Source organism: Thunnus albacares, chromosome 11, assembly GCF_914725855.1.
Source record: "Thunnus albacares chromosome 11, fThuAlb1.1, whole genome shotgun sequence".
Classification (NCBI taxonomy): Eukaryota; Metazoa; Chordata; class Actinopteri; order Scombriformes; family Scombridae; genus Thunnus; species Thunnus albacares.
Window position 1 is genome coordinate 8298849 of NC_058116.1, and position 16554 is coordinate 8315402.

General features: G+C 41.7%; 1 protein-coding gene across 1 annotated transcript in view; it reads left to right on the plus strand.

Moving 5' to 3' along the window:
* Nucleotides 1-3311, plus strand: part of vwa8 (von Willebrand factor A domain containing 8) — a 77494-nt gene extending 74183 nt beyond the window's left edge. The window contains exons 44-45 of the mRNA XM_044365514.1: nt 142-380; nt 1603-3311. Of these exons, the coding sequence (XP_044221449.1) occupies nt 142-380; nt 1603-1711 (348 nt within the window). The 3' untranslated portion in view covers nt 1712-3311. The remainder of the gene's footprint in view (nt 1-141; nt 381-1602) is intronic.
* The last annotated feature ends 13243 nt before the right edge of the window (nt 3312-16554 follow it).

Genomic DNA, 16554 nt, shown 5'->3' on the forward strand with positions numbered 1-16554 from the left:
GTTTTAATTGTATTTAAGTGTCTTTTTATGGTGTGTTTCTTTTGCACTTCATCTCAATACTTTAAATATTTTATGTAAAGCACCTTGAATTGCCTTATTGCTGAAATGTGCTTTTATAAATAAACTTGCCTTGCCTTGTAGAACATGCACGCCCACGCTCAGTTCTGCATGAGTGGCGACTTCACCCTGGAGGGCACAGAGGCCAGTATCAAGGAGCTGGCGCGAGAGGAGGCCGACGAGCTTTTTGTGGTGGTGCTGAGCGACGCCAACCTGGAACGCTATGGCATCCGGCCTGAGCGCTTCGCCAACGTCCTGACGTCTGACCCTCAGGTCAACGCCTTCGCCATCTTCATCGGCTCCCTTGGCGATCAGGCTGAAAGGTGAGGGGGAGGAGGGAGAGGTGGGAGTGAAGGCATCTTTTAGGAGTTATGTAGGAGTTTGCTAAGGAGGGTGAACGAAAGAGGAAATGGGAGGAATAGATGAAGGGAGAGAGGAAAAAAAAAAAAGAGCATAAGCCAAAGAAGGATACGGATGCCAGAAAGTATGTGAAGAAAGATGAGGGAAAGTAAGTGTGGATGCCAGAGAGAGGAGGGAAAAGGTGGAGGAGAAGTGGAGATGAAGGAGGAGCAGAAGATTACAAGAATAACAACAGCTAGACTTCAAAGTTAAATAGAACAATGACCATCCAATTTAGTCTAGCTGAGGCCTACTCATGTTCCTGCCGCTGACCTTTGTTGTCACATCCCAGATTAAGTCAAGAGCTTTGCAGCCTGGACAAAAAAGAGGGATAAATGCACTCTTCACTTTGCTCCTCCTTCCTCTTGCCATTCTGCTCCAGACTCCTTCTGTAGCTCCCGGTCAGATATACATCTCTCCGCTGAAGCTCATGGGCCTAGCATGAGCCTTTGAAGAGCAGCTGGCTTCATGGTTAGAATCTAGTTATCCGAGCTGAAGGGCCCTCAGAATGACAATGACCTGTTTTACACTCCGCTCATGACTCTGTGAAGACGAAGAAGCTAAGAGAGTCAGACTTGTGACCCTTGAAAGCAGCTAGAAGGAATTACTCTTTAACTCCAGAAGCCAAGGTCAGGTAGAAATTAACTCTAAATGCAAAAACAGTTCATGTCAGAGTGTGGAGGTAGAGGAATGAGAACAATATATTAACATGTCATAGAAGCATGCGAGCACATGAAGTTAGTTATAGGAGGCCGTGCAGTTATGTAATTTTACATTACAACTCTTTGGGAATACTTTTTATATCCCTGTTGACTGTCCATGCTTGCGTGCGTCCTTATTTAGAGGACAAACAACTAGTTGAAAAAGAAGAATTCTGAAGCAAATGGAAGAAAGAAAGAGAGAGTGCCTTTAGAGGGAGTGGGTTTATGCAAAGGACCGACACTCAGTTGATTTGGCTGTGTCGTCTTCTTCTTCTTAAGCTCCACCATGTGAATGACAGCTCTTTCATTCAGATACACTGAAATGTCTGGTACCAATTCACACAAACAAGCACTTGTCTGTCTTTTTATTTTGGGAAACGGATTCTGTCACTAAAGTTCAGCCCCTCTTTTTAACCCCAAACTTCTTTTTTTATCTTTGTTTCAGACTCCAAAAGACTCTTCCAGCTGGCAGATCCTTTGTTGCCATGGACACCAAGCAGATCCCCCAAATACTGCAGCAGATCTTCACATCCACGATGCTGTCCAGTGCCTGAGACTGACACACACACAAGCACACAAAAACACACACACACTCGCTTCTTATCTGACACACACAAAACTTCCTCGTCCTGACTTGTCAGACGGTGGCTCAGTGACCTATCACAATGTGTCCTTAACCTATTTTCGGTATCAGATGATATAACTTTATCTGAGCTGTATCAGGTCTGGATGCTCGTCTTTGTACAGGCCTAAAGGGAAGTATAGACAGTTATATTAATTATTTTACAGAAGCCTGCAGCCTGTGACGTGATGTGAGTTAGCGTGACAGAGTTAAATAATGTTTAGCTGATTTTTAGGATCCCTCGAGGAAGAGGTACTGTACAATGTGGTCTGCAAAAAGCATGTGATCCTGTGCAGTATGACTGCGCTCTACTGTGAAATGGTGCCCACTGCGGTGGTAACTACAGTGATATTATGACTGCTTGGAGCCTGCCTCAGGCCCCATGTGGGGATCAAACACACAGCCTAACCTGTTGTTGTTTTTAATCATGTTTGTAGCCGACAGCGCCCTGACGCACACACACCCTCGTGTTTGTCCTGTTTTTGGGGCTGGAGCAGCTTTACTCGGAAAGGTCGTGAACTTGAAACAGCAGCACTTATTTAGATTTCCTCCTCATTTATCGTCTGTCAGAGACAGAGACACAGACACACGCAGGAAAGGCGAAGCTAACGCGCCACCTGACTGACAGTTGGATGTGATGAGCGGCAATAACCTGGCTCCTTTGGAATGCCGGGACTGTGACCAGGGAATTTCCCACCTGACTGCACACGCTCTTGAAAGGCAGCCGCTGTTGCACAACCCCCTGCCGTGTGTGTGTTCTCCTACAGCATCTATGTCAACATGCACAGCCCTTTCCTTCCTGGCTTGTGGACCTTGTGACGCCCCAAGTCCGTCTCAGTCGTGCAAGGAATCTGAGATCGCCTTTCATTGCCAGACCTCCCACCCCTCTCTCTTTTGCAAACACACACACACACAAACACCTCTGCCATTGTGGTAGAACAACTCCATGACTTATCGTGTCAGCGTGTGCTCTGTTGTGCCAGCTAAAAGATCACACATCATCATCTTTATTGTATGTACTCCTGCTCTAATTAAATCCTCTTGTCTGTGCCAACTTGCAGCCAAGTGCATCCAATACTTACCAGTCTCCCCCTTGGTTGTCATACTTAGTGCTCATGCCTCACTATGTTGGACTGATTGGATCAATAGAACAGCCTGTCTAATCAGTCTCGATTGATCCCTCTCTGATGGAGGGTGTCCCTGTTTGTATTCACCTACTTTAATCTCTCTCTGAGCATCTCTCTCGCTCTCTCTCTCTGTTTCTCACTCTGCTGATGGGGCTTAAGGAGATTTCAGTGTTGATTTCTAACAGAAGTGACTTCATAGGGAAAACAGGACTAGTTTCTTTGTGGGTTTTCTGCCTAGAAACTTCATGTTTATGTGTGGAGGCATACAAAGATGATCATAGTAACATTAAAATCATGTATCTTTAGGACGTCTTTAGTCATATTTAATTGTACATATTAACTTATGTAAGTATAAATTGTAAAAGTAATGTACTGAATTTTAATAAATCTGTTGATTCTCCCCCAGTTTTTGTCTTGTTGTTGACTGAAACATATTTCTACTGCCGCTTGATTATTAAATAATTAATCACATACTGTCCAGCAGCTGTGACTCTAACCTATTAGTCCCCTTTTGTCACTGCCCAAAAATCCATCTCCAAATTTGGTCATTTATAATTTAGAACTGAAGTATTTCTTAATGGCTTGAAACAATTTTCTGACTTCTTAAGCTAAATAAACCATTTAAGAACCCACCAGATTACCTGAAAAATGTGTATCCACAAAGCTGTTTTCACAGGACATGCTGGACTGCACACTTTCAATTATTAAAAAGAGTAGGGGAGTGTAACAACACATTCTTAATTAGTATTAGAGGTATTCAGTAGTATTTGTAAATAAAAAATTCTCTTCTTAAGTAATAGATTCAGTGTGTTCAATGTATTATGAGTGCGTCATTGTGTTGTACATTATTCTGCAGGAGGTCTTAATTCTTAGAAACAAATGGACTTCTTAGAATCAAAGACCACTCACCTCCCCTCTCATTTCCTCCATGGTCACTTTTTCCATGTGTTGTAATGATCCATTCACTCAACCACAACCAGCCAGCCTCCCTCATTCCTTTGACTAGCCAAAACAACTCAACACATACTGTGCAATCCTTCACCGTTAGGATTTCACACTGTCTTGTCATGTACCGCCCTCTGTTCTCCTGAAAATTAGGTATTTACAGAAAATCCCTCTTGTGTCTATAATTCAACACCTTTCAGTATTACTCACACAACAACCTCCACTTTGCCGCTGTCTGTCTATGGAAATAGTGCTGCGGTGGTAATTACACACTGCTGTACTGCTTTCTTCCCTTCTTCCTGTACTACACCACTTTATTGACACACTGTTTATCACCCTGGATTTGCAATGACAAACACCTTCTTAGAATGACTTTAGGCACACACACTTACTTGTAATGCACACCTGGTCTGCCTACTCTAAAAAAAATCCCTGTCTTATTACAATAGAGAGATAAGATGTCTAGACCAGCGGGGTTTTACATGCATTAGTCAGTGTTTAGTGTGTGTTTGTTTTCTGTGTCTCCCTTTTTACACACTCAGATACTATATGAGTCAGTCAGTGACATCAGCTGGTGATTCAATAATGTGCAAAACTTGAAGCAAACTATTTTAGGCATTTTTGACTGTTTTATTCACTTATTTCACTCTTGAGCCTGTGTTTGACAAAGCAGATAATTCTCACTCACACTGTACATACTGTGTACAAGTGCGACGGTCTCGTGTGATGACTGGGGGCTTGAATGCAGCTTGATTGATCCCTACAGACAGACCACAGAGGGACACCACAGCGGGAAACTGATTGATAACTGATTGATTGCTGATCTCGTGACAACGTAGCAGGACATTTGTGTTTGCGTTCATTTTACTTTAGCTGGGTCAGTGATGCCAGCCGGTCAGTGTGTTAGATTGTGTAAACAGTGCAGGAATGTTACCTGTTAGGCATATTTCACATGATGATGTCAGTAGATGTGAAAATTTCTCAAACATGTGTATGACATGTGTGGTTTTATGAGTTACCATGTGTGAGTGTTTTCTGGTAATGAGCAATAGTGAAATAAGGGGGGTCGGGAAGCTTTAAATAGGGGGGTTTAGTATGTCAGCCCAATAACATACACCAAGATACAGCACAGACATGGTGGGAAGCACACAGTTATGTCTACGGGTATTTAAGAGCAACTATACACAAAAGCTTCAATCCCCTCTGGGGGAATAGACAGACAGCAGGCTGCAGTCTCAGAGCTTTATGGCAGATTCATAAGGTAGTAATTATAGTACAAAGTTAATAGTGCTCACTAATCACCATGTGGTTATTGTGTGCATATTTATGTGTGTGTGTGTGTGTGTGTGTGTGTGGCTGGCTGGTTGTTATCAGTTTGTGCATGAGTCTTTGGAGAGAAAGTGTGTGTGTAGTTAAAAGAGATAAAGAGACAGACGTTGGTTTCATTGGGCCAAAAGAGATCCCTCTTTGGTTTGGTAGACAACCACACCTAAAACAAACACGCAAACACACACACACACACACACACACTGAGTGACCACCTGACACCTGCCCCTGTCAAGTCCTAACTAATTGAGTTGTACATTAAATCTTGAGAGGAGTCTCATGAGCCGGGCTGCTGACAGATCCAAAGACAGAGTGGTGGAGCACCTGACACACAGAAATGCTAATACGCAGATGTGCAGGCAGCCAGTCAGGCCGTTAGAGGAGTGATGAAAAACAAACCGCAGTAAAGAGAGGATTACAAGACTATATTTCAGCACATCATCCAAGTTCACCTAGAATTGAAAATACAGTTTTGCCAAAAACACGTCTATAGAAGGATTAGGGGTAAAATGAAGGCAAAGCCACAAACTATCTCGTTTGGACAACATCTTATCAATGTGTTATATGTCAAAATGAATGCCAAATAATGTTTTTTTATCCACTTTTTGCAGCATTGTCTGAATAAAACATTTTCTCGATTGATCCCAGTAAATCCATCTTACTCTAAGATTTTACCCAAAATGTGTTGCTTGTAGTATGTCCAAGGGGGGTGGAGGGACCCTTGGAGCTGTGTTGTCAGGGGCAGCAGCTTTTCTTTCGGTCTTCCAAGGTAATTTGGTCCAAGGCAAGGGGCCAGACTTATGATTCAAGGACCTCTATGGATCAGTGTCTTCAGGAAAGAGCAACTACTTCCAAAACAGGGAAACAAAGGCCCCCTCCTGGAGCCAGAACTGGGAAGGGATCTCGCTGCCAATTGGGTGTTAGTGGAAGGAGGGAGTACCAAGTAGATATACTTGGGCTCACTTCTGGGAACTGAGGTTGGACTCTCTTTTTCCAGACTTACCCATGGAGAGAGGCACCGCATGGAGCATACGCAGGAGCCCATGACTGCGCACTACATGTCACAGAGAGGAGGGGTCAGGCTGTTGTTTGTGCTTATGTGCTGAACAGCAGTTTGGTGTATCTTTTTCAAGTTCTGATAGTGTTCCAAGCTGGGATCTGCAAAGATCTGCTCCCCTGCTGTCCTCAGTCAAGATCAGAACTGCTGGGATTTGAGAACTAAACCTGACACACTTGCTCTTTGTAGAGGCGGTAAAGTCAGAGGATTCAAGGAAGCCTTACCTATCTCCTCACTGAAGGTCATTGAGGTAGTCATAATCATTTTCTTCTGTTGACCTCATTGGACCATGACTATAGTGGGACGGTTAATAGCTGAGTGTGAAGCAGATGGGTTGAGAGTCAGCACCTCTCAGTCTAGTGCCGTTGTACTATGCCAGGAAAATGATCGCCACCTTTGAATGTGGTGAGAGTTTCCCTTGCAGAGTGCCTGGGTTCACCCTCAGGGACAGGAGCTCAGACATCTGGAGCTCGGTGTCAAAAGGAACCAGATGAGTGAGTTCCGGCTTCTGATCAGGTTTCCTCTTGGAGGTCTCTCTTTGGAGGTATTTCGGACTGACCAAGTGGGAGGAAGCCACAGAGCAGAGCCTGAAGATGCTGGAGGGATCACATATCCCACCTGTCCTGAAATGAAAATGAGCATGAACTAAAATATCTGCCAAGAATTCAAGAAAAAAATCTAAAAAGCTTTGGACAATGGACACCAGTAATGTAATTAGATAGTTGAATTTTACTACCATGTGTTGTTTTAAGAGTATACTTTGGCATAATGTTTGAAAGTAAATGACATGTACTAACACACCAACAGTCTGTTTGTTTCTCAGTTAAAGTTTCAACAGATTAACAGATACACAGCCTCACTGGAAAAGTCATTTTGTCAACTGAAACCATGTGCTTGGTTGTTGAATAACTGCCTAGTCGGGCCAAAGTGGAACATTTGTAACGATAAGAGCCAATCCAGATGGCTTATTCAGGTCGTGATAACTAGATGCTTGAATGTGCACGCATGTGATATCAGGCTAATGAAAACTGAGATAAAAGAATGGCAAACCTCTCCATTTGGTTTTGCTATCAACAGTTTTCTCACCATTTACATCTGTCTCCCTCAGAGATATGGTCACTGGTATTTTGATTTCACATGAATTAACAATACTATGCACCAAATGAATGAAGAAAATGAAAAGTCTGAAATTACTTATTTGATCAATTACAGCCACAGTACAAAATAAATGAGGTAAATATTGACTAAAGGTTATTATTTCACACACAAAAAAGGATCTGACTTTCCTTTGATGATGAATGTCATTTTATCTTAAGCCAAACAGTTCTGCTTAGTGTTTCTTCCATCACACATAATATCCACCATTACATTATGAAATCAGACTTCAGAGACAGCGAATGCGCCATTACTAATGCTTCCCATTCAAATAGTTACAGTCCTGTGATGAGTCTTACATCATGCAGAGGATGTGGTTTTGGTAGTTTTACTGTTTCAGAACAGATATGATAATGCTGTAGCCCTTGACTACTGATAAACAATGTTTTGTTTGTGTACTCATGACTGTTTAGTCGTTAGTTACGTCAGCTATTTTTTGCAAAGACATTTGATATGGAGATTTTTTTTCTCTGAGATTCAGTGATTTCTCAGAATCTAATTTGTTGAGTATTCTTGGCAAAAGGTTTGAATGAGAGATCGTTAGAGATAGAGAGTTGAATATCAAGAAAATATTCTCCATTCGAAAACGTATCTAGCTCAAAAGACAGCTCTTCAGTCACTGATGCTCAAAATTTGTCTAATTTAGGGTGGTGATGCATTTTTGTAGTAAGTCTAAGTAGTATTTTCAACACTTGGATATGTATGTGTGTGTGTGTGTGTGTTTTCACCTTGATATATGAGGCAGGCAGGGTGATTTCCCCTCTGACAGGGCCAAGTGTTTGTCAAGCAGACGAACAGAGAGGACACGCCTGGAGCTAATATTGTTTCTGACCTCCTCTGCACTGCTGACGTTGTCTTTTTTCCTCGACCCTGTTTGCTGTTAAAAAGTAAAATTAAGTCAATTTCATTCATATAGCCCAAAATCACAAATCACAAATTTGACCTTTGCAGAGGCCTTTAGACTTTGAGACCCCACTACAATCATGATTATTCCCCTCTTGCTTAGTGAAGCTGTGCTTGTTGGTGAAATCAGAGAACTTTGGGTTGAAATCCGTGTTCGCTGTTTTCCTTAAATACACAGGAGTACTCGACTAGTGATGTAACCAACAGGCCAGCTCATAGTCACATGAGAACATATCGCATACTTGCTGACTGTGCACTCATGCCGGCATGGGACATCTGGCCAGAGACCTGTTGTCATGGCTACAGGCTGCGACTGACAGCCCTTTTCGTTGTCATCCTTCTTGTAAGTCGTTCCGCTCCCTGCGTGCTGATTCGACTGTGTATTGTTGTTTATTTGAGTCTGTGTGTTAACAACAGACGCTTCACTGATTTGTTTTGCAGATTCCACCCTTCTGTTTTTCTTGCCTCCCTCTTTCTCTTGTTCTTCCACTCTCTCATTCTTTCCTCCCTGCTTCTTCCCCTCACACCACCACGTCAAACCAAGCTGGTCTGGCAAGGCCTTCAAACACCCCCCATTGCTCTTTCTCTCTCTTTGTCTCCATCTAGCTCTCTCTCTCTCTCTCTCCTCCAGCAGTCCATGTCAGAGATGGCGATGAGATAATGCAGCTGTTTCAGAGTCATGGAAATGAATGCCCGCTTCTGAATCACTGTCTTGATGAATAACAGAGAGAGGAATGATGCTACTAGCGACACATCCTTTCTCACTCAATCTTAATGCGTGTTTGTAATTGTGTTTCATCTGTCTTACTTATGTCTTCTCCCCACAAGCACAAAACAAGGGTGGAGCTGCTGACCTCAGAACTGTTTAGCGTCCTGCAGACAGTGTGTAAGCCAGAGCTTATCGCCAACAACAGCCCTGAGGAGAGAGGCAGTAATGACCGTAATGATGATGAATGGTGCAGTGTCATGGTGACAGGTAAAAAGGGATTTCTGGAGTTTGCATGAGTGACGGAGGCTTGAATGGTCCAGTTTTTCTCAATTTGCAATTATCTATGAATCTTTATCCTGATGTACGGCTCAAAAAAAAGCAACATACAACTTACCCCACACCCATACCCACACACATGCATTCCTCCCAAGACTATACCTCCTGAAGACAACACCGCAACAGTAGAGGATTGTGTGTGTGTGTGTGTGTGTGTGTGTGTGTGTGTGTCTTTCCTGACCTTTACTCCACTGAGGGCAGGAAGTTCACTAGAGGCCAGGAGTCAGACCTGTTTTGGAATAACAAGGGATGGTATTTTTCTCTCCCGCTCTGTTCCCTCCCTGAACGTCATTACCCAAATGATTGCTACTGATGATTTCCTCTCATCTAATAATAGCCACTAATATTATTTTGCTGCCTAATGGGCTGCGAGATTATAAACATTGGAGTAACACTAATATGGTTTTCCTGTTCGCTCCTTCACTGAATAAATGCAGGCAGAGAGAGCGGGGGAAAAAAGCGCTAACTGGTCTAATTAGCGTAGCCACAGTTAGATTTGATTATTCCTGTGTGTCTGGGGCTTGACGGGCCTAATTACTTCAACAGTCAGGAAATGCCTCTGTGAATGAGCAGAGTTTCCTCCTCTGCCAGCTGACACAGCCTGAGCAAAGCTTCTGTTTTTTCACTCCTACATGTCACTACTACCTCAACACAAGTCCAAGCACTCTGCAGGCTTATTTGTGGATGTGACACAGGTTGGAATGCAATGATGTGCAAAATACTGTATGTATGTGTTTTTCCATTAAACATTTTGAGTTTGTGCAATCCTAATGCAATGTGCTGGCAGTGGCTACAGCAACCTGATACCATATCCAAGTTCTACACCACAGGCAACAAACATTCTGCTATCTAGTGAAATTAAGAAGCCTATTAGTAAGCAATAGACATTCTTGAAACTAGCTCAAAAATGTAGCCACCTTCAAACTAGTTTAAAAAAAAAAAAGCTATTTCAAACCCTTATCTTGGTATAACCCATGAAACCAGAAAATCCTGTTAAAAGTGCTTAAAACTACTGTGCTCATTGTTTAATTCAGCTCCGTTTGGGAGGTGAAGAAAGACTAGCAAGAAGGATCTGAAAACCTTGAAATTAGACGTAAATCCCCACATTTCTTATCATGTTCACACTATCTCCCCTGATCTCATCCCCCTTCCCACATGTGGCCTGAAACTCTACAGTCTAAAAGTGACTCTAGAAGAAACTTTAGACGTGACATTTTTTGTGAAACTAGAGCAGTGATCTGCCTTTTTTGGTTTTATTTCAAGAAACAAACCCTCTTGTTGAAACATTGATTTGATGGTCCATTGTCGATTTGTGTTGTAAATCAATTAAAATAGTCTTACAGTACTAGTTAAAATAAGACTAAATTCCTAATCAAGAAAAGTAATATTTACTTGAATTGAGTCACATGTTTTACCAAAATACTTTGATATATATAGTTTTTGCAAAAAGTTTTACACAGAATTTGTTTACTAATTCATTGATTCTGTGTGGAAAATCTTTTCTAACTAGTTCATTTCAACAGATGTACACATTTTTCACTTGTTGCATTGCTCAGCTGAAAGAAAGCGTTAAACATAATGATAAATGCCTCGATTTGTGGTAGCTAAGCCATATATGCCATCAGGGATCTATAACTTCCGCTAGCCAGCTGACACACAAGTTTCTCAGTTAAACTCCACAACATAATTCAGCGTTCATGACAAATATGTTCAGTGTGGGTTCAGAGAGGATGGGAAGCATGCAGCGTCTTGTTGAGGCCTCCTCTGCAACTTTCCCTGTGTGTTTATTTGTGGTGTGGGAGGACGGGATGATTGGCTGATAGAGCTCTCAGCCGTGGCAAGAGAGATGATTAAATGTCATAATCTGGCAGTCAATTCTTATCATTCCACTCACAACACTCTGCAGATTTAGAGACAAATCCCAGTTTCTAGTCTTTGTCTTAATCAGGGGTATGTGTGTGATTTATGAATTGCTTAAAGGCTTTGGGTCACACACCTACACACACAGAATAACCCATATTTACTGGTTTGAACACAGGTTCATGCACTTTTGAAAAGTCCATCCCACTCTTTATTTATTGTCTGAGAAAACGAAAACACTAAAAACAACATAAATCAGGGCATGAATGGACAGAGCAGTGGAGGAAAACATAAAACAGTCTGTCACTGTTTCGTACTTTCTCTCAAACACACACACACACACACACACACACACACACTAGGCAGGGGGCTAAAACAAAGGACTTTAAACACCCCTGTCCTTTGTAAGAAAGAGGACAGTGTTTGACTTGTTCTCATTGCCTGTATTGGGCGGTAATTATGTGGGGTGATTTCACAGATGCCCTACAGACTACTGAAGATTAAATGGACTCCTAAAATGGGAGGCTTTGCCCTGAGGTGGCAGTGGGAGCAGTGACTCTCTGTAAATGAGTGTTGACACAAGCTGCTCACCTTTCTGTTGAAATTACTGCGGTCATACACAACTGTGTGTCACAATGTAGTTTGTTAAGAGAAGTTCAGCATTGTTAAAGCTCCGCTTATTATTTTTATACCACCAACTAATCAAATGTAATGTGAAAGCAGTTATTAACAGTTATGGACATATGTATTCTGACAAATCTGCATCTCTGGGGTGCTTTTTAGCCTCTTTTAAAACTAGTTTTGGTTTTACAGCACACTTATGCTATTGTTCACTTTCACTGCTCTCATCAATCCTGTTTCCAGCAGAAACAATGAACTGACTGGTGCAATCATTGTGGTTTGCTATACAAATACATGGTAATTTTACTGCACTCCATAGTGGAGAGAAGTTGAGCCCACAGTGATTGTTAGAGGACTCTGCTAACGTGAAATTCAACCTCAGTATTTGCTTTCTGCTGCCACTTTTTTGGCTGATTTTATGATTTACTGATGACAGCATGGATATTCTTCTACTGCATTGTTAAGTATGTATACATTATGGATATATAGTATGTATTTATCTCATTCCAGTGGTAATACCCAAATGTTCCAATGTGCATGTACATGATCCCAAACACATATTTAGATACAAGGCAATTTCATGTGTGTTAAACGATGAAGCTTAGAAGAGACTCTAGACTACAGTCTAGAAGAAAGTTCTCACCATCAGTCAGGTGAGGTTTTCCCCCTCAGGGTGCAGTTTCCATGAAAAGACTTGTCACACATAAAGTCAGCATTAATGACAGGGTGCTGCTGCTGTCCTAAAGCTAAACCCTGACCCACCTTTCTAACCTGGCCACGGGGCAGGGAAAACAGAAGGAGGGGGGAACAAACAGATAGACAGGGGGTAAAGAGAATTGCGATGGGGAAACTGTAGAAAAAGTAAACCCGCCCTTTCTTAAAAATGCCAGAGGTTGTATTGAAGGTGAAAGGCAGGGGTGTAGACACGAGAGATGGATAAAAGACAATAGACAGAGACAAGTTTAGTTGTGAAAAGGAGACGTGGAAGAAGGAGGAGGGCGGAGAAGAAGAAAAGCTTATCAGGCTGGAGGAGGGGATGAAAGACAGGGAGGTAGGGAGGGAGGGAGGGAGGGAGGGAAAGGTAAAACAGGAGGATGGGAGGGGAAGTGAAAGCAGCAGGAGGGATTAGAGAAGTCAGCATCTGTTGGAACTTAATTATTAACAATGGTCTTTGTCTGCTAAAATAATGTTTACTCACCACAGATTTATTAAGATTTACACACCATCTGCCCATTCATACTTGAGGATGATGCACTTTGACACTTGGACACTTGAACACTAAAACATTTATGGTTTTGCAAATTTTCCCCGCAGATGTTCAGCATATTTCAAGGCTTTAGATTGATTCCATCTCCCAAACAGACACTGTTTCTTAATGTCAATGCAGTTTTTGACATTAAACTTGCCAAGACCTGAAATTTGCATGAGCAATAAATCCATCACACTGATCATTTCGTCGATCATCAGTTTGATAAAAAACTTATGTTATGTTGGCATGGTAGTACAACTGCTGGCAGGAAGTGTAGATAAGATACAGTAGATGCAATATTGGAAAAATGACACCCATGTTTTCTTATCATATGTCTTCCACATGACAATATACAATTGAATAACAGAAAAATGAAAGTTCTTTATAATCTCTATGATGGTTTACCTATTTCAAACAAGTTTCAAATATCTGCAAGCGGATTTGTGCACAGATTTTCATACCAGCATGAGCAGCAGCCAGTAGCTGTCTGGAAAGTAGGAAATCTATCCAAAGACTCATTGGATTATTAGGAAAATGGTCAGCAGTGATTTGAAATGTATGTAAACTGTAGTCATGCAAAACTGTGTGTTTTAAACTTTTAAAGCTTCATGCAGTATGACTCTGCATTACACTCACATCAGACTCCCCTTGATCATTTTTCCCCCTCTCTTCTTAGACCCATCAATACCCCTGACTCAACACTGAATATTATTTTGTATTTTGGTCAATCTGCTGTCATTTTATAGGTCCCCATCCTTGCTGGATAATCTTCACACATTCTCAGCCTCTGTAGCTTGCTCTCTGTTCTCCTTTGCTCTTTCTCTCTCTCTCTCTCTCTCTCTCTGTGTGTGTGTGTAATCCGCCTGTTGGCACCACAGGAACAGATAAGTGTGCACCACAGAGAGGTCTATTAAGAGAAGAGAGAGCTCATTGTGGCTGCAATGGGGGCCATTTAAGAATTAAGAAGGAACAAATTGCATCAGTGGATAACGTTTCTTGGGAAAGACTCTCCACATAGACGGTAACACTTAATGATAAGCTGTAGACCATTTAGACTTTATCAAGTACATTAAGATAGTGGAAACTGACCACTGTCAGTTATTTTCATGTCTGTCTATCAGAGATGAAGATAATGACTCTTATTGAGTTTACTCTTCCACCATGTCTCCCTTCCTTAAAGGATTATTCTTACAGATAATTATTATGAATTGGATCTTACTTTCATAGCTCTGGCCATCATTTCTAGCAGTTATGATAATGTTATACTCACCGAGTAAATGGCTGAGATGTGGGAACATGGTCCAATGGGGCAAGAAACACAAGTATTCAGAAGATCAGACAGGTTGCAAACAGTTTAGCCAGTTTATCTAAAGCCCTGTATTTGGAGGAAAAGTGAAAGCAGCTGTGCCTGTAATTTTGGGTATAATCCCTGATTGTACAGGAAAACTACTGTGCGAGCACTCAACTAAACTAAACTGTGATGGATGTTTACAACAGTTTGGGTAATAATTTTATGTTTGTCTAACTTGGGGGTTTATCTAATACCTGTCCAATCATCTTGCTGCTCGTTTTTCTTGCTCCACCAGACCTTTCCTCCTAGTGATAAAGTCAGTGATAATGTTATCGTCCTGTGCATATTTATAAGCTCATCCATCTTCCAGGGTGTTGAACAGGAGCAGGAATGTATGCATAGAAATTCCAGTGCACATGAGGAATATCTAGATTGTTATATGTATTACTTCAGTTGTACATTATTATGAAGCTGTGAGCTGGAATTTCTATGTTTATATTGTAATTAATTGGGACGATCATTTAAAATAACACCAGAGATTCAGCTGCAGTGCTATAGCTCACCTATTCAACCAATGTCCTTAACTTTCATCGCCATTCTTATCTATGTAAAGTGCCGACTCGCAGCTCCTGGACAGATATTCTAACAAGCCTTCAGTGATTCAACCTGAAGGAGCTGCCCAGGGATAATCATGTAGGTACATTTTAAACAGTGAACCCTCGTGTTAACCACCACTGGGATCAAATGCTGCCACCTTAAACAGACAGTTCACCCTCCTTTTAAATAAAGAGATATGAAGGATAAGAGGAAGTGGGAGGGAAAGGTGCAGAGATGGAGGGTTTGGATAAAGATATTATGTAATGTACTGTTCATAAGCAACTACTGTATTAAGATGCAGGGAGGCAGAGGGATAAATGTAAAAGGTCAGAGAGAGCAACAGATGGCAGCCAGACAGCCCGGACTGACAATAGGAAGGAGGGCTGTGACAGCGCAGGGACATCTGGGATCTGCCTGGTGCTGTGTATGCACACACACACACACACACACACACATAGGTTTACTTAAGTCACTTTTGGGGTATTTACATAGATTTACATTCATTTCCTGGAGACTTACCTTAACCCTAACTGGTCTTAAGTGTGGTGTGTGTCCCTGAAAGTGACTTAAGTCATATCCACACACACACACACACACTTTCTTTTACATTTCCTGTTTGAATAGGGGATTAGACTGTGTGTCCTGAGGTTCCTCACACATCACGTGTAGAGGAAGTTATTTGTAGCACTAATCAGGATGTTACACGTGTTCACTTTCATAATTTCTGTTTTTTGTTTTTTTTAGAAACGATCCCAGCGAAAAATGCACGTGTTGAAAAAATCCCAAAATAATTTTTGCCAAGTTGACAGATAAATTGAATATTGTCACCACATTGTCTATGTTGGGGTTACCACATCCATCATATGTGCAATCCAGTGACTCATGCATTTGGAAATATAGGGTCATGCTCACTTCATGCTAATGGGCCGGACACTATGAGTCAGAGTCTGTCTGAGAACTGGTCACTCTACTCGCCACGTAGACCTCCAGCATGAGCAATAAGACTATCTGGCTTGGATCTGTGAAAGCTAACAGTGAGTTTACACTGTACATGATCAGACTACTCCTAAAGCAAATAGAGTAGTTCCACATTTTAAACGGTCTTTTCTTTGTTATCTGTGGTCAAAAATTAGTCTAACAAATTTATATGACACACAAATAATACAACACAATGTACTGTATCCTCCAGATGTTTCGCTTTCTACTGTCAACTGTCCAACAAAGCAGAAATGCCAAAAAATGTTGACAGAAACTTGTATTACAACGCCAGTGTCCCAGTTTTCACTTTGTCAAACCTTTCCAATTTGACACAGCCAAGCTCAGAGGAAGTGCAGGCTGAGTTAAGACTGGCCAAGGGAAACAGCTGTGCCTAAATGTTGGCTGAGAATTCAGCAGGCCCAGAGCCTAGTGATATCACCACCTCATCTCATGCCCCACCTGTCATGCTTTGCTACAGCCACGTGGAAAAACTGCATTGAAGAGCAAGATAACAACTATGTACGGTATGTGCCAGTAATTTAGTTAGTAGATATAACCAGGCTTTGCTTAAATTATTTGCGATTGTTGCAGTGTCCAACTCAATCCATGAAAACCCTCAGC